The sequence below is a fragment of the Monodon monoceros genome, unplaced genomic scaffold, assembly GCF_005190385.1.
Source record: "Monodon monoceros isolate NGI ecotype Baffin Bay Population unplaced genomic scaffold, NGI_Narwhal_1 Super_Scaffold_9, whole genome shotgun sequence".
Classification (NCBI taxonomy): domain Eukaryota; kingdom Metazoa; phylum Chordata; class Mammalia; order Artiodactyla; family Monodontidae; genus Monodon; species Monodon monoceros.
The window spans coordinates 44231022-44248904 of record NW_021703786.1 but is presented as its reverse complement, the minus strand read 5'-3'; the positions used below and the strand labels follow the sequence as shown (position 1 = coordinate 44248904).

General features: G+C 45.5%; 1 protein-coding gene across 1 annotated transcript in view; it reads right to left on the bottom strand.

The window, feature by feature from the left end:
- Nucleotides 1–13399, bottom strand: part of LOC114889556 (myosin-6-like) — a 43439-nt gene extending 30040 nt beyond the window's left edge. Inside the window, 13 exon segments of the mRNA XM_029212903.1 lie at nt 1970–2108; nt 4879–4982; nt 5087–5126; nt 5128–5186; nt 5278–5341; nt 6970–7062; nt 8111–8208; nt 8211–8221; nt 8992–9019; nt 10789–10945; nt 11031–11068; nt 11071–11168; nt 13194–13399. Of these exon segments, the coding sequence (XP_029068736.1) occupies nt 1970–2108; nt 4879–4982; nt 5087–5126; nt 5128–5186; nt 5278–5341; nt 6970–7062; nt 8111–8208; nt 8211–8221; nt 8992–9019; nt 10789–10945; nt 11031–11068; nt 11071–11168; nt 13194–13399 (1135 nt within the window).
- Nucleotides 13400–17883: the final 4484 nt, after the last annotated feature.

The following is a 17883-nucleotide window of genomic DNA, read 5'->3' as shown; positions in this document are numbered from 1 at the left end:
TTGGGGTGGCACATCCTTCTTTTTCGCCCCTGACATGCAGTGTTGAGAGAGGCATCTAAGTCCTGCTCATTTCACCTTAAAAATAGCTTGCATCTCTATGGTTTCTAAGACTGTAGAATAGTAAAGTGGCAAAGAGCCTGGGTTCAAATTTAGGCTTTGCTCCTTTATGCCTCAGTCTTGCCATTTGTCAACTGGGGGACAGTGACAGTACTTATGTTACTGGGTGGCTGTGAAGCAGTCCTGGTATACAGTAAGCACTCAGGAAACACTGACTTGGGTTGGTAGCATCATCAGAGGAGCTCAGGCCCCGGTTACAGCCACCGTTTTCCCCTTTGCCAGCCTCTTTCTGCTTCTAAACACTGAACACGTGGCTGCCAGGGCTGGAAGAGGGTGTGGGACCTTGCCGTGATGCATGTGCATATGGTCCGCCTGTGCCGAGGAGCCTGATGCATTTTTTCCCTACATTCCACACTCTGGGTGAGCATGACTACAGATGGATTAATTCCAGGCTGTCACACATACTCTGCTGCTGCTTGGAGCGTCAGCGGCTTCTGGTGTCTATCACATACATTCTAAACCATTTATCCTGGCACTCAAGGCCTTTCCAGACTGACGCCAAAATAATCGCTTTTTAATTCCCATCTCTTACAAATCCACTACACATATCGTCTTCTATAGCCAAAGTGGACCACTCTCTGCTTCTCTGTCCCCATCACATCCCTTCCTTAGCCCCCTTGCTCATCATTTCTTCTGCTTAGACTGCCTGCCCCCCCACCTTTTAGGATCCTACCCATCTTTCAAAGTCCAAGTCAATGTCCCCACCTCCCCCAGGAAGCCTTCCCTGATTACCCCAATCAGAAGGGCTCCCTGCTCTGAACACTTTGAATTTTTCTCCTGTTACTTCGCATGCACCACTGGGAGGACAATGCACCCGTGGGTGTACACTTCCTGTATAATCCCCTTCACTTGAGTGTGGGTGGAACCTGTGAATGTAATGAGATATCACTCCCATGATGAGGTTATTAACCAGTTGTCTTTGAGTTAATAACAAGGGAGACCATCCTGGACAAACCTAAGCTGATCAGGAGAGCCTTTATGGACAGTGATAAAGTCATGTATATTTTCCTGGCCTTTAATTCATGGCTATTGTTCCTTTTTATCATCTGGGGTGCCAGACGCACTGCTTCATGCAGTGTGGGGATGTTATCAAAAGGTAGAATTATTAGGGATGAACCAGCCTTTGACTCTGGGAGCTTGTAAGATGAAGTACTAGAGGCATGAGGCATGCAGGGTATATGGCAATGGGGTCTGGCCGTCGGTCAGCCCCTACACTGCCCTCTACTCTGTTTCCAGGCCTCTTTGGGATGAGGCAGAGGCAGGTGGTGAGATCATCCAGGTGAGAGTCATGGGAAGGAAGATTTGTTCACCAGTCCTTGGTTCAGGGTCAGTTCAACAGATGTAGGAGGCGGAAGAGAAAGTGATAGGAGGGAGAAATTTATCTGCCACCTAAATTGGCAGCTAATTAATTCATTAATTTAGGTTAATTAATTTATTAACCTGAATTAACAGCTGCCTAACCAAGGTTCTTATTTTAGGCTCAGTGAGTAGGGCAATATTCTGGATATTAATAATGATATGTAAGCAGAGAAAGAAAGTGAAATTCACTCAACCATCATAAATGTCCACCCTAAAATAACAGGTGAACTGACGGTGAGAGATACTGGACAGAGATTATTCACTTATGAGATGATGCTCTTGTTTTCTAAGGAATCTCCACTAAATGATTCCTTGACCAAGTGAATGGACTTCCCCAGCGCATGTTCAAAAAGCTTTGGACAACCCAAATTCAGTTTGTATGGTTTTCCAAGAGCAGCTCTTGAGATGAACACAAGGTTTATCTCCTGTGGCCCAGTCCACACGTTAACGCAGGGGGAGAGGCAAACCTCTGTCCCCTTCCCAGATGTGGTACCTTCGGTGCCGTCTGGCTCTGCCTGCGCTTCCCTCTGTTTCTGCCTGAATTTCATGTTCCCGTAGTGCATCACGGCGCCTGTGAGCTTGTAGATCCCAACTTCCTCCTCTGAGCTGAGGCCCAGGATGTCAGTGTCATTCTGGGAGTTAGAAAAAAAGGACAGCCGTCACAGCAGGCCTCAGGGACCCAAATGCTGCTTTTCCCCGGCATTTTGTATAGCACGTGAGACAGCATTTACCCCAGTAAGTGGATGACAGGTGGGGTATGACAAGTTAGGGCTTAAAAACCGTGTCTTAATTGAACATGTTTGTGTGGGTGGGTGAAGATTATGGGAAGAAAATGTGAATAATCTGATTTTAATCCTTTCCCACTGTGCATAGATGTGGGCACTGTTTCCTGGATGAGAACACTGGGAAACATTGTGTGATGCTGGGAGGATGTACTTTCACGGACCCCATACCAGAGCTTGCGAACTTTGCATTGCAACCCAGGAATTACAGTGTAGTTCAGCATGGAGATAATATAGCACCGTAGACTATTAGAACTGGAAGGGAAGATATTTTTCAAATGAGAAAGGAGCTAGGTAGGGGGCTAGGCCCTGAGAAATGGAATATTTCCTGCCATATCAGTAAACAAAGGATGTCACAGTCATCAGCGATTGCAGCCCTCCAACGATTGTGCCATCTAGCAGCCATCAGATGGCAGCCGCTCCCCAGGTGAGCCCTGAGGAAACTCAAGAAGGAGCGAATACGTGCCATCTAGCAGCCATCAGACGGCAGCCACTCTCCGGGTGAGCCCTGAGGAAACTCAGGATGTGAAAACACGGGATACTGGCCCCAGATGGCTGAGGTGCATATCAAAGGAATGATTTCGGTGAGCTCAGCCTCTTGCATCTTCCCACACATAGAAAAGTGCTAAATTCCTTAACTTGGGATTGCTGGTTTTCTTTAACTAACAGTAACCTTTTGATGTTCAGACTACCTGCCCTTTGTGGCAAAACTTCTGTATAACCTGGCTCCCCCCTCACCTCCTCGGGGCACTTCTCTCAGGGTTACTTGAGATGCTGCCTCCTGAGCTTGGAAGTCCTAAAAATTCCCACCAAATAAAACATAACTCTCAACTTTTAGGTTGTGAATATTTTTTAAGTCGACAGAACCATCCCTATGTTATCTCATTAAGTCCCTATGAGAACCTTATAGGTGTGCAGATTTTTTCCAGATTTCTGGGTGAAGAACTGAGGTTCTGAGGGACCTGCCTGCAGGGAGGATGTGATGAAAAGGGGCCGGAGCAGCGCTGGGTCACTTCAAAGCCTACAGCAGATACTGATCTGATTTTATAACCTCTTGTTCTGCCACAATGGTTTTAAACTGGAAAATCCTTCTCCGGGGTATACATATGATTGTGTAGCAGGGTTTGCAGCCCAAGCCTAAGCAATGCCCAGGGCTGGAGTTGAAACATGTCTGGATGTGTCAGGTAAGCTGGCGGGGACAGACCATGGTATTGAAGCGCGAGGCACTCTTGGGGTGGCGCCCCCTTGTGGGGGAGGGAGAGTCCACGCCAGGAGCTGACAGAGGGGAGGAGAGTTTCTGAGGCCCTGAATCATATCCCATCCCAGCTGATGCCTATCTGTGTCCTAGGAACGGGCGGCTGCGGGGAAACTAGAGAAAGAACTTTCTTTCGCTAAGTGCTGAAAGGAAGCAGGTGAGAGCGCGACTGCGTGGGAGCCTTCTGGAGAACGCAGTCACTCGGAGGCAACAATCCCCCTCCATCTGGCCATAAACCATCACCCTGGAGAAGCTCCGTGGGAGGAAGGAGCAACAGAAGCCCTGATGGCAGGGATCTCTGGTGAGGACCTGAGATACTTTGGGGACTTTGAGAATTCCTTAGGAGGGCCTTTCGGGGGGTGGGGGAGGGTGGCTGGAGGCCTTGTATCAGTCACTAACCCTCCTCCCCAGCTGGTAAAGACTGGGGAAAGCTGGTTAAGAATATATAATAGCCAGACTAGTGTAAAATGAAGTTTGTTTGACCATGAACATTTTCTCCTTGACTTAAAACAATTAGCATCACCTGGAAATGTCACAGAATGAAGGCCAGGGAGCTGGGCCCTGGGCAGGAGCCCCTGGGGTGTTGGGCGAGAGTGCTTTCCAAAAGCTTTTAGAGCTTCCGTGAGGGCAGAGCCAGCAGGGGTAGAGATTAATTGCACTGAGATATGGTGTATTTTAGTTAAAAATGCAAGTTCTGGGGCTGGGCAGATCTGGGTTCCGACTGTCGTTTACAAACTGTCTTCGAGCAAATTGTGTGTTTTTTTCCTAAAACTCAGCTTCTACCTTTATGAAACGGGGGTAACAGTGGTGCTGATGCCAGAGATCTTATTGAGGCAAAGCTCCTTTCTCAGTTCCTGGCACGCGTAAGTGCTCAGTGCACTTAGTTAATATAGTTATCGATCCTGGAGATACTCCCCAAAGCTAAAGGCCAGAGGCCTGACAGGTGTGTGAGCCCGAGGTGGCAGGTAGCCGGAGGAGCGGAACGGCTGCTGAAGAGCGGGACTCTTTTTCTCCTGCGCTAGACTTTCCTGTATTTTCTAGATTTTCTTAAAGAACCATGTAGATGGTTTTGTACCCTGAAACCTTCCAACAAGACCTTTAAAGACCTTATCCGTGCAAACATTTACTCTAAAAAGCTGGCGAGTGGAACTGAAGGCCTATTTTGGAGAGCTTCCTGTATTCCCATTTCTGGAATCTTCTGAAATGGAACCAAGTGGGGGAGGGGTGTGATCTGTACTAATTCTCTGAGCTCTTGGGTCTAATCGCTGAGCATCCCTGCATCCCAGCTGCCTCCTGAGATCATGGGTACCTCTCGGTTCATAAATTCAACAATTCCTTACTTAAGTAAATAAACACACAAAATACATCAGTGGCCAACTGTTCCTCACTGTCGTCAATAGTGGCCACGGTGACCTCTCCTTGGCTCACAAAGGGGACGTCAAAGGGGTAGGTTGAAATGAGAAGCAGGTCTGTGAAGCAGAAGGATCCCTTTAGCCTCTTATGCACAACTGACTCTGAGTTTTTTTCCAATGTGATCAATTTGGAAGATGAGAATGAAAACCAAGGAACTTACCGATAAGTTCCGGTTTCTTGTTTGACATGATTTGGTAAAAAAATATGATAGCTTCTCTCACGGGATAACTGAAATGTCACCCTGGATTTTTCTAAGAGATCTGAGGTAACAAAAAACGATGTGATTTTAGGGTCCCCAGGAGATGCCTCTGTGGCCAAGTCCAAGGTGCCAGATAGAATGTTTGGACTCACAGGTTTCAATGGCCACTGATGCCAGCTTTCCTGTGGCCCCAAAGTGAATGCGAATGAGCTTCCCCCGTCCAAAGACAGATTGAAAAACACAGTTATCTTCTTTATATGGTACTGTAGCCAGCTTCCGTTAGGTACTCCTGAGGATGGGTGGGATGTGTCGGGTCGCGGAGGAGGTGATGCCAGAAGCATGAGGACTTTCCTCCTCTCTGTTTGCTTGGCATCTGGTCCCCACGCCGGCTCAGCTAAGACTCGGGTAGCTCTGCCCAAAGCACCTGGCCCTGTTCCTACAGCTCTGGGGATGCCTGCAGGCTCCCTCTCAAGTCTCTGTTCGGGACTACCTCACACCTGACTGTCTCCTTGGTCTTTATCCCGCTCAAACTCTTTATAACACCTTTGAACTGATAACCTGGTTGGACTATCTGACTTTTTTTTTTTTGCCTCTGAATGTTACTTCTGAGATTTCTTGCCTCAGTTTTCCTTACTACTTACTACATGCAGACCTAACTCCCAGGCCAGGCCTCCTGGCTCCAAAAAGACCCACTCAGCCCTTGGGTTCCCCCAATCTTGGGGAGTGAGAGGTGAAATTATATATAGTATATATGTGTGTGTGTATACTCCCTTCTTACATCACCCGCTTAACTGGTCGCTACCACCCTGTGAGCCAATTTGAGGGCAAAAATATCGCCTTGCTTGTTCACCCGCAGACCCTGGAATGTAGTACGTACTCAGTAGTATTCTCAGTGTTTTCTGAATGAAGCCTAAGAAGAATTAATGAAGGACCAGTGGAGGTTTATGTGAATTATGTGTTTGCTCTTCAGGAGTTCTAGCTGCTGAATGGAAATGCCTCTGGGTACCTGCTCTACTGGCCGGTGAAATTAGATAGGAGGCTGGATACTTGTTTATTTGCCAGTGTCGGAAGTAAATGCCTCTTTGGTTGAGCTAAACCTAAGTGAAACGTTGAAGGATGGGACGTATCCTTCAATATCTTTAGTATCAACTTCTTCCCAATTTTTTTTTTTTTTTTTTGCGGTACGTGGGCCTCTCACTGTTGTGGCCCCTCCCGCTGTGAAGCACAGGCTCCGGACGCGCAGGCTCAGCGGCCATGGCTCACGGGCCCAGCCGCTCCGTGGCACGTGGGATCTTCCCGGACCGGGGCACGAACCCGCGTCCCCTGCATCGGCAGGCGGACTCTCGACCACAGCGCCACCAGGGAAGCCCAGCTTCTTCCCAATTTTTGAGCTCTGCTGCCTCCACCAGGTTTTCCCTCCTCCCAGCACCTCCTGACCTGGAGAAGGTCAGATCTGCTAACTAACTTCGCATTATGGTTTTCATGGCTAATAAGTCAGTGGATACTGTTCAACGGACTTACGTATTTTAAAATGCTTCCACCTGAAGAGACCAATTTTAGCACAGAGAAGTCATTTTGTACTTGTGGAATTTGAATCTGGAATCATTGTACCTTCAGGATGCTCTGAGGCAATGCTGACTAGTTAGGGAAGGACAGCTAAATCTTCCTCCGGCTGGGAATAAGACAAAATGTTCTTTGAAGGGTTATCAGAATATCCCAGTATAGTCTACTTGGGGGTAGGCTAAGGCCAGATATATCCTAGTTTATGTGGCCATTTTTCATATTCAGCATTGGAGGAGAGGGTTTTCTTTCTGGGGGTCATTGACAATTGGACCGAGTCTTACGAATCTCGAGGAGTTGTCATTCCTCACAGTCTTGGCCTTTCTAAAGGCCTCCAGGAGGGGGTTGGCCTGGATGATCTGGTCTTCCAGGGTTCCCTAATAATAAGTGAGAAGAGGAAAAGAGAGGACTTTGGACGTCTTCTGAATTAACTTCCCAGTGACTCAAAAGTGTGGATGCTCTGGGAAGGGCCCAGGGAGAGATGTCGCCCGGCTCAGGCTGGTGGCAGGTACAGTTATGCTGAGTACCCACAGGCCCATCCCCACCCCACCCAAGGAGGCTTCAAGGTCCCATCGTAGAAGGGGTCTTAGCACAGCATCAAAGTGGCTTCTGGCCACACCAGATTCCAGGTTGGAGCACTACCTGCTACATCTCAATCTCCCAGACAGCCTTTCTTACTCTGATAACATTTTATTATAAATCATGGATTTGTAAAATATAGACCTCTGTTCCTGCATGCACCAGGACCCATTTACATAGATATTCGGGTTCAGAAGTAGAAATAGACTGTGAGCAATGAAAGTGACCCACATGATAGAAACAGTGGTTCTCAAAAAATTTTTTAAGTTGCATAAAATATTTTGTGAGAATTATTACGTAGAAATCCACTTATAGAAAGCAGAGTTTTCACCTTCCCCCCTGTTCCCCACATGAGTGCTTGCCTTTCTGACGTCAGAGCTGTTTGGAAACTACTGTCCAGCCCAGTGGTTCTCGAAGTGTGATCCCTGGACCGGCAGCATGAACAATGGGAACACGACAGAAATGCAACATGCCAGGATTTTGAATGTGAGATAGGAATTTCAGTCAGAAATTCTGGGCCTGGGGACCAGCAATCGGTTGTTAACGAGCCCTCCTGGTGATTCTGATGTGCTCTCCCCTTTGAGGACCACTGGCCTAAACCATTCCTTCTCCAAAGGAGGATGTGGAGTTGCTCAAGGTCACTCGGCTGTTGTTGATGGAGCTGGTGCTAGAGCCTGAGTCCACAAGGTGGAGCCATTTCCTGCCTTGCCCCGTAAACACCCCCTGGGGCAGGACCTCGTGCTGTGCATCTCTGCTGGGCACAAAGCCCTGCAAACACTTGGTGCTCACCTGGGAGTTAAGGTATACTTAGTCCAGCAAGCCTTCCAGGTGCAGGAAGCTGCTCACCTGCATCTTGCCCGGCCGCTGCTCCTTCCTCTTCTCCCCAGTGACCGCAATTGTTGCAGAGTACTGGACGACACGCTTCGTGTTCACTGTCTTCCCAGCCCGGATTCTCCGCTGTTGATTTAAAAGTAAGTGAGAGGGACTTCCCTGGTGGTCCAGCAGTAAAGAATCCGCCTTGCAATGCAAGGGACGCGGGTTCGATCCCTGGTCAGGGAACTAAGATCCCACATGCCGTGGGGCAACCAAGCCCGCACGCCATAACTACTGAGCTTGTGCGCCTCAATTAGAGCCCACGTGCCAGAACTACAGAGCCCACGCACTCTGGAGCCTGCGTGCCACAACTAGAGAAGAGGAAACCCGCACGCCACAACGAGAGAGAAGCCTGTGCGCCACAATGAAGAGCCCACGTGCCCCAACAAAAGATCCCGAGTGCTGCAACTAAGACCCGACGCACCCAAAAATAAATAAAATAAAATAAAGTAAAATAAAATAAAATAAAGTGAGATACACAAACATAGGAAACAGACTTGTAATTGCCAAGGGGACCAAGGAAAGGGGGAATGGAGGACAAATGGATTGAGAGTTTGGGATTAGTAGATGCAAACTATTATATATAGAATGCATAACCACCAAGGTCCTACTGCATTGCACAGGGAACTATATTCAATACCTTGTGATAAAACATAATGGAAAAGAATATGAAAATTCTTTCATATATATGTATAACTGAATCACTTTGCTGTACAGCAGAAACTAATACAGCATTGTAAACCAACTATACTTCAATAAAATAATTTTTTTTTAAAAAGTAAGTGAGGTAAAGGAGAGCAGAAGGAATGGACAGCCCCTTCCCAGTCATCATGGCATAAACACAGGTCACTCACGTGATGAGGGTGGACTCATTGTCTCGATCTAGAAATGCAGAAGGAAGCAGGATGGAGTAAATAAACAACATATAGGCAGGATATACAAATCGGGCAACATTGGGGGTAGACAGAGCCCATGTTCTGGCTTTGCCATTAACTGGTCGTGTGATGATTTGGTCATGTCTAGTCTTCTCTGAGACAATTTGGGCAGATTTCCCAAATGCTGGAGGTGTAACGTGGGCAGCATGGGAAGTGAACGGTGAGTCCCACAGTGTGAAAGTTATTCATGTTCACAGATCTTTACCTCCTCTCTAGCACTTTCTTATCTCCCTTTTCAACAAAGAAAGCAAGTCTCTGACTTAGAACTTGTAAGAAGCCACAGCTACTAATTAGAATTTCTGGACACTGGTTTGTTGTCATTGCATTTTTCTTTCACCTTTACTTTCTACTTGTGGATAGTGACCGTGGTTTTCCATTGACAAGAGTGTTATAGGTTGAATTGTGTTCCCCGCAACAAATTAATATGTTGAGGCCCTAACTAATCCCCAGACCTTATTTGGAAATAGGGTCATTGCAGATGTAATTAGTTACGATGAGGTCATACTGGAGTAGGTGGGCCCCTAATCCAATATGACTGGGGTCCTTATAAAAAGACAAATTTGGAGACAGATGAGAAAGTGCAGATCAAGGTGATGATTCTAGAAGCCAAGGGATGCCGAAGCTGGCCAGCAAACCGTTGGAAGCTGGGAGCGTGGCCTGGAACACATTCTCCCTCTCGGCCCTCAGAAGGAACCAACCCTGCTGACACCTTGATCTCAGACTCCCAGGCTCCAGAGCTGTGTCACAATGCATTTCTGTTGCTCAGGCCACCCAGTGTGTAGTACTTGGTGACGGCAGTCCTAAGAAACTAATACTAATAGTGATATTATTCTTCCTTTTTTTAAAAAAATAGTTTTCCTCCAGATCAAAGGGCAGATTTGTTCAGTTCCTATTTTATTTTTATTTTTGGCCACGCCGCGTGGCATGTGGGATCTTAGTTCCCTGACCAGCTATCGAATCCGTGTCCCCTGCAGTGGAAGCACAGAGTCTTAACCATTGGACCGCCAGGGAAGTCCCTATTCTTCCTTTTTGAAATGGACGGAACTTCAGTCACTATAAGGAAAGATTTTAAATATGCAGAAATGACCAGGATCGCGAATGTGAAATTGGCATGGCTGAAGTTTGGGCAACGTTGTCCTGGATGACTTTTAAGCATCTTCAGATCTCAGATGCTTGCTTCTACTTCTTCTCTCTGCACCAAGTCAAATCAGGTGAAAGTTGAACAGACTGAAGTGATGTTAGGCATGACAGGGTGACGGTATTACCACATCTCTGCTATTTCATCTGCTATTCTGGGAATTTAAGGAGGAGAAAGAGGGAGCCTGAGAAAACAGGTGAAGGGAAGTTGCTGTGCCCGTTTCTCCAACTTTGCATTCCTAAGTGGCTACTAATATAGTCTCTCTTCCAAGTGTGTTCATGTTGGGGGTCTCTTTGGAGGTGGGGGCAGCACATGTCTTTGTGCTCCACGTCCACCCCCAGAGAAGCATGTACTTAGCGTGGCTTCAAGAACCGTGACTGGTAATGGAAGATGCTGCGCCCCTGGCTTTCCATCCTGACATCCTCTGAATCTCCTTAGGTCACATTGGTCATTGCACCATTTGGATGACCAAAGCCTGTGAAGGGCTCGAATAATTAAGTAAGAACCAGTACAGTTAAAGGACTTGAATACTTCACTAAAACTATTTTTTTTTAATATGCATTAAAGAAATTACTCACCAGTCAGCATGAACTGAAAGGCGTTGTCAGAGATGGAGAAGATGTGGGGCGGGGCCTCCTGGCGCTTTTTGCCTCTGTAGGCCGTCACCACCTCGGGGTTGTACACCGGCAGCCGCTTGTAGGCGTTGACGGTGACACAGAAGAGGCCCGAGTAGGTCTGAGAAAATCAGAAAATTCAACCTATGGATCTTGATTTTACTCAGAGAAGGGAAAGGAATAAAGAGAGGTTGAAGGGCACTCACGTAGATCATCCAGGCTGCGTGACGCTCTTTGAGGTTGGCACTGCTGGCTCGTGCAGGTGGGTCATCATGGCCATGTCCTCGATCTTGTCAAATTTGGGAGGGTTCATGGGGAAGACCTGTTCACTGTTCAGAGCGAGTTATTGAGATATTGAGAGGAAAATCACGTGATGAGTGGGAGAGCCGATGTGGTGAGCTACCAGTGTGGTGAAAATGGTGAGATATTGTGCTGAGATTACCCCATTACTGTGGTTAACTTTATGGATCATTTCTGTGCCCAGAGATGATCCGTAAATAACTGTTCCTGATAAATCTAAGTCTGGTCAAAGTGTATAACCAATTCTGGTCTGATGCCCCCAAGTCAGCATGCCATTCTGTGTGCCAGAAGTGGGTTACAGGTGTGCAAAGTTAGAGAGCCCTTCAGCCTCAGGGTGGCCAGGTGGAACTCAGGATGGCCAAGGCCACAGCAGCTTGCCTCTGTTTACCCCATTTGCTATGAGTGCTGTAATGAGATCAAGCTTGGAATATTGGAAAAAACTCTTCTAGTGTGTATTCTGTGCATCTCCACCTCAGTACCTCTGCTCATGTGGGTCCCTTTGTCTGGAATATATCTACATTGAAATTACATCTAGCAACCTTCAAAGCTCTTCTTAAGTGCCACCTCTTCCATGACCTGTTTCTGCTCTCCCCTGTCTTTTCAAGGCTTCCAGAAATCCTTGCACCGCTGCTCTAATAGTTAAAGCATTTGGACTTGAAGCATGGTCCATGGCTGAACAGTATTTTGAGACTACTACCTAATTTTCCCCTCTCTGCTTTCCCTTCCCTTTAAGCATACAACTGGCACTCCATTACTCAGGAAAGGTAGAAAATAAGGCATAAAAGTAAGAGAGCCTGTAAGCGTTTGTTTTCCAAAAGCCCAAATCCTTAGAAGAGCTTTGAGGGTTTTACCGAAAAGATAAAAGGGAGAAGATTTGTTGATATGGACCAAATCTCTTGAGGAAAGGAAGCCCTTCTGCCCCACTGCCCTAAACTAGAGAGAGAGAGACACCCAAAATAGCATAAGGGAGATGGAAAAATCTGTGTGTCCTGAAGATTCAGAAACTGGGGCTTGTTTCTTAGCACATCCTTTAAGGGGGGCAGTGACACCCCATGTGGTATTACTGAAAACGTGGCATGGCTCTGGGGAGGGGACTCCAATAGTAACTCAGAAAATTTATTTCCGGCCCTGTGAAAAGAGGCTGACACCAGAGGTTAAGTTTAATAATAACCATCATCGTCATCAATCTGTCTCGTATGCTTGGATTTGTGAACTGCGATTCATACCTACCATGTACTCTTTTTTAAAAAAATTATTTTATTTATTTATTTTTGGCTGCGTTGGGTCTTCCTTGCTGCGCACGGGCTTTTCTCTAGTTGCGGTGAGCGGGGGCTACTCTTCGTTGCGGTGCGCGGTCTTCTCATTGTCATGGCTTCTCTTGTTGCAGAGCACAGGCTCTAGAGTGCAGGCTCAGTAGTTGTGGCGCACGGGCTTAGTCGCTCCGCGGCATGTGGGATCTTCTGGGCCCAGGGATTGACCCCATGTCCCCTGCATCGGCAGGCAGATTCTTAACCTCTGTGCCACCAGGGAAGTCCCCATACCCACCGTGTACTCTTGATTCCTACACTAGATAATAAACGTTGGGGAAGCAGGACTGAGATTTGCTCACATTTGCAAAGTGATAGACACGGTGACCTAGACATGATGGGTGTCCAGTAAGTGTTGAATTGAATGGTGCTCTGTAATTCTCTGCATTAAATTAGGCATTGCCTCCGGAGCTCCCTCTGTAAGTCACTCTGCAGCCTAGAGAGTTCCATTCGGTATATTCGCCCATCCAGCAGCAATCTGTATCAGTCTCTCCCTTAAGCAGTCCAAACGCTTCCACCACCGCCTTCCCCTTTCTCCAAAGCAAACATCATAAAAACTCTCAAAGCCCAAGTCCTCGAAGGAAAGAGCCAGAGCAGAGGTACGTGCCATGGCAGTTTTTACCTGCAACTTCACTCAGAGGAGATCAGTGTGAGGCTTGTTCTATCTTCAGATTCCTGTGGACCAGCATGCAATTTCTGCTATTCTACTCCAAAGGAAAAGGAGGATGCCCGTGTTAGCAAGGACATCTGAGATCAACACTTACCCGGTCGTCGAGGGTCTTGACTGTGACTTTGTCATTTTCCTTGCTCTGGATCATACCTTTCACATAAAATTCCTTATCATCCACGGCAAAGCAAGCTTTCTTAGAATCAAATGGGCGAGTTTGAGCCTCGATTCTCTCCTTCTCTGATTTCCGCGGGTAGGGAGCTGCTTCTCCAAAAATGGCCATCTCCGCAGCAGAGCTCATGACTGCAGGGGCTGGGAAGACCAGGGCTGCTGAGTCTGGAGCTTTGGGGAGCTCCATCCTGTTATTTCCATTCAGACAGGGGGCCGGATTCAAAAGTTCCTGGGATTAACCTACGTTCTGAGGAATCCAGGACCTGGTATAGGGGCCTAGAGTGGGCAAGTGGGGGTGAGCTAAAGGGGATATTCTACTCCAAGAAAAAAGTTTGAGGGGACATCTCTTAGTCCAGCTCCAGGTGTGGAAGTCTAAACCAATTAGAGGAAGCCAAGCTGAGCCTAATAAAGGAGGCCTCAGAAAATACTTCCTTATCACACATCACATTTGAGCCTCATGATCTCGGTGTCATTCCCAAATCTTAAGGGTGTCTGAAAAGAATTATTGGAATGTTGATAATTCCTAGCAGAAAGTTCAGATAGCCCAGTGAAAAGTAATGACTTGAACATAGAGTACTGCCGCACTTGTTTAGCCAATTACAGGCAACAAGGTCATAGGAGACATTATGGCCTAGTGCAATGGTTCCAAACTTTAATATGCACCAGAATTACCTGGAGGGCTTGTTTAAACACAGATTTCTGGGCCTCACCCCCAGAGCTTCTGATTCAGTAGGTATGGGATGTTGCCTGAGAATATGCATTTCTAGCAAGTTCCTGGGCAATGGAACTTGTGTGTGGTCCTTGTGATCCTTGAACATCAGCATCACCGAGGAGTTGTTAGACGTTCAGAATCTCAGAACCACCCCGCATTACAAAACCAGAATCTGCACTTCAACAAGATCTCCAGGTGATTTCTAGGCATCGGAGAGTTGAGAAGTCCTGGGCTTAAGGCAGGGGTCTCCAAACTTTAGTTATGTGTAGCAGTGTCGGGGTGTGACAAACAGTGTTTAATTAAATACCCGCTTTAGAACTCATTACTTAGCGTGTGTGTGTGTGTGTGTGTGCGTGCATGTGCGTGTATGGTGTGTTTATGTATCTTTCTGCCTCTCTCTCTCTGTCCACCCTCCCTCTCATCCCTCCCGTCACTTCTTTCCAAACCATCCCCTTTCACAGACCTTCTCTTTATGTGTTTTCCTTGCTTAGAAGCTAGACATTTTGGCTTAAAGTCCCGGCACTGAACTTGGTCAAACCACTTAACTTCTTTGGGCCACTAATTTCACTTAAAATGAAGAAGCAAGCCTAGCTCATTTCTAAGGCCCCTGCAGGTTGTGTGGCTTTTCTGGTTCCTTTTCCTCATCTGCCTTTGCTTTTCCTGTTCCCTCTGGGCCTCTTCCCGCATGCTTCCTGACCCTCTACTTCTTTTCCCCACAACTCTCCCCCTTCTCCCTTTCTTTCTCTGCTTTTCCTTTTCCATACATTCTTCTGTAAGTGACCATAAAATGGAGTTCAATTACACACATGTATCCCCATATCTCTCTTAAGAAATAGTTCATATGTTTTGAATAAGGCCTTTTATGTTTCCTATTAAAAGTGGGAAAATTGAACATTTTATAGTTGTCTCTTGGAACTTCCCCCGCCCCCAATCTTACACTTTATGAAATTACTCTTCATTGGTAACTGACTGTTGTTTCAGTATCCCTCCTTGAGATTCTGGGGGGATCTAGTCCTACAGAAAGAGGAGCAACTGCTTCCCTCTGGATCTTATTCAGGATAAGTTGCATTTCGCTTTTACTTTGTCCAGCAGCTCTGCTGAACCATCTGTGTGCTCGTGGTTAAGTTTTCATAGTTAAGAGATTGGAGCTCAGTATAGCACCACAAAGAGGACCTCTGGCTTGCAGGCTTCATGTGGTTTAAATTTTCTGTTACTTCCTGGTGGAGAGGAAGAATTCATCCATATTGTTTCCTCATCTGTGAAGATAGTCCCTTCTTTTGTGGCTTAAGTGAGTTTTACGACAGTAGCAGTTCTCAAACTTTGTTCTCTCAGAACCCCTTCACACTCTTAAAAATCATTGAGAACCCAGTGAGTTTGGTTTATGCAGGTCATATCTACCAATATTTATGATATTAGAAGTCAAAATTGAGAAAATCTAATTCATTTAAAATTCCTATCAACTTCATTACATGTTAACATTAATGACATATTTTTATGAAAATGACTATATATTTTCCAAAACAAAAAAATTAGTGGCAAGAGTACCATTGTTTTTCATTTTTGCAACTTACTTTAATGTCTGCTGAGTAGAAGCTGGATGGATTTTCATGCCTGCTTCTGTATTCGGTCTGTTGCTGTATGGTTTTTTTGGGTTTTTTCGTTTTTTGGTTAAAGTAGATATAGAAAATCTTTCACAGATATATAATTTAGAAAAGGAAAGAGTATTTTAATTGCCCTTTCAAATAATTGCAGATATTCTTTTTAGATACTATACCAAATCTTGACATGTGGTAGTTTCTGTGGTAGTTCCTTAAAGGCTAGTTGCAATGTGGAATCTGAAACCATATCAGCAAACATTATGATCTGTTGGTCTGTGTTGAACTTTGAATGAAACTTTTACCCATGTGTAGACATCATACATTGATCATTTGGAAAATATTGTTCACTGAATTATACGGAACTTCCAAATATTGGCACGTTTCACTATACAGTATAAAAAAATCACAGTCATTAATATCAGTACTGATCTCATTAGAAAATTCAAATATTAGGACGTTGTCAAGCTAATGATAGTAGATACAAGTCTTCCAAAATTTTAATTTTTGCTTGAAAACTCAACTGTATCATTAGCAAAAGATACTGTCAGTAGTTTTCCTTGAAAGGAGAAACACACTTCACTGCTTTTTGAGAAACTGTCTGGCAGATATCCAAGTCTGAGAAACAATAGTTTGTCTGCTCGTCGTTCTTCCAAGTAAAAATGGTGCTTCATGAATCAAGTGGCTGGTTCATCTTGCAACTCAGACAGCTGCACACGTGTTTTTCCTTGAGACAAATGTCAAAGTCCAGTGTGCAGAAGGAGTGCTTTTTCATGGACTTCCTGTTTGATCGTGTAGGATATTATAAAGATGTGGATAAAATTGAGATGTAATAAAATTAATACTTTCCACTGCTGCAAATTTTAGGTCATTTTTCAGTGAAGCTGGCTTTTTAAAAAAATTATTTATTCATTTATATTTATTTTTGCCTGCGTTGGGTCTTCGTTGCTGTGTGCGGGCTTTCTCTAGTTGCGGCGAGCGCTACTCTTTCTTGCGGTGCGCGGGCTTCTAATTGCGGTGGCTTCTCTTGTCGTGGAGCATGGGCTCTAGGCACACGGGCTTCAGTAGTTGTGGCACGCGGGCTCAGTGGTTGTGTCTCACGGGCTCTAGAGTGCAGGCTCAGTAGTTGTGGCACACGGGCTTAGTTGCTCCGCAGCATGTGGGATCTTCCCGGACCAGGTCTCGAACCCGTGTCCCTTGCATTGACAGGTGGATTCTTAGCCACTGTGCCACCAGGGAAGTCCCGAAGCTGGCTTTTTAAATTAAAAAAAAATTTTTTTTTCACTGTCAGTGTATGGCTGTGAAGAATACTATGACTACTAGTCCAGTTTGGTGCCATGTCTTGATTTGTAATAAAGTGAACTTTATTACAGAACTTCTATCCATCCTTGCTTTTGCATCATTAAGTCAACACAGTGAAGAAAGCACATGGCATCTGGGTATCATTATGAAAATTGTTTTGACCTCATGTACCTCTTGAAAAGTTCTTAAGAATCTCCAAGGATCCATGGGCCACAGTTTGAGAATGGTGGCACTATAGTGTGAGGGAATCTCGTCAGGCTGCAAGTGTACGATCTGATGTCGTTTAGCTTGACTTGGTGTTCAGCCTGCTCCCCAAAGTGTTGAAAGTTGACCCACATCAAAATCGTCTGCAACAGAATCTCTGTGGTTGGGACTGAGGAAACTGAATTGTTCTCAAGGGCCTCAAACACAGTGATGTTCGGGAGCATTAATTTGCTTTCATGAAGCCACTTTTTCCAAAACCGTGGCATGGTCCCAATTGTCAAATACAAAATGATTTTAGGCAACTATTTCTTAATTTTAATAGTTATATTAAAGTCTGTTGCCTTATTTTAGCAAAATGTAAGATGCCATCAATTGTAAGATAAACTATTTTGTGTCCCACTAATAAAGGAAAACACCCTGCTAATTACAATACTCCCTTCATTGATTATAAGATGCATCCCAAGTTTAGAGATAATATTTTGTGAAAATGTGAAGAAAGTTAGAATAAAATAGAATAATTATGTGCTAACCACTTAGAGACGGTGAGATATCTGTTTATAGTAGTGATATAAAGCAGTGTTTCTCAAACTTTGGTGGGCATAGGAATCCAACTGGGAATCTTGTTGAAATAGATATTCTGATTCAGCAGATCTGGAGTAGAGTTTGAGATTTTGAATATCTAAATGTCTCCGCTGATGCTCAGATAGACGGTCCAGACTTTCATAGCAAGCATATAGGGTAACTTTGAAAAACACATCTAAGAAGAAAAAGGAATCAAGGTAAATCAAAATATTAAGTGAA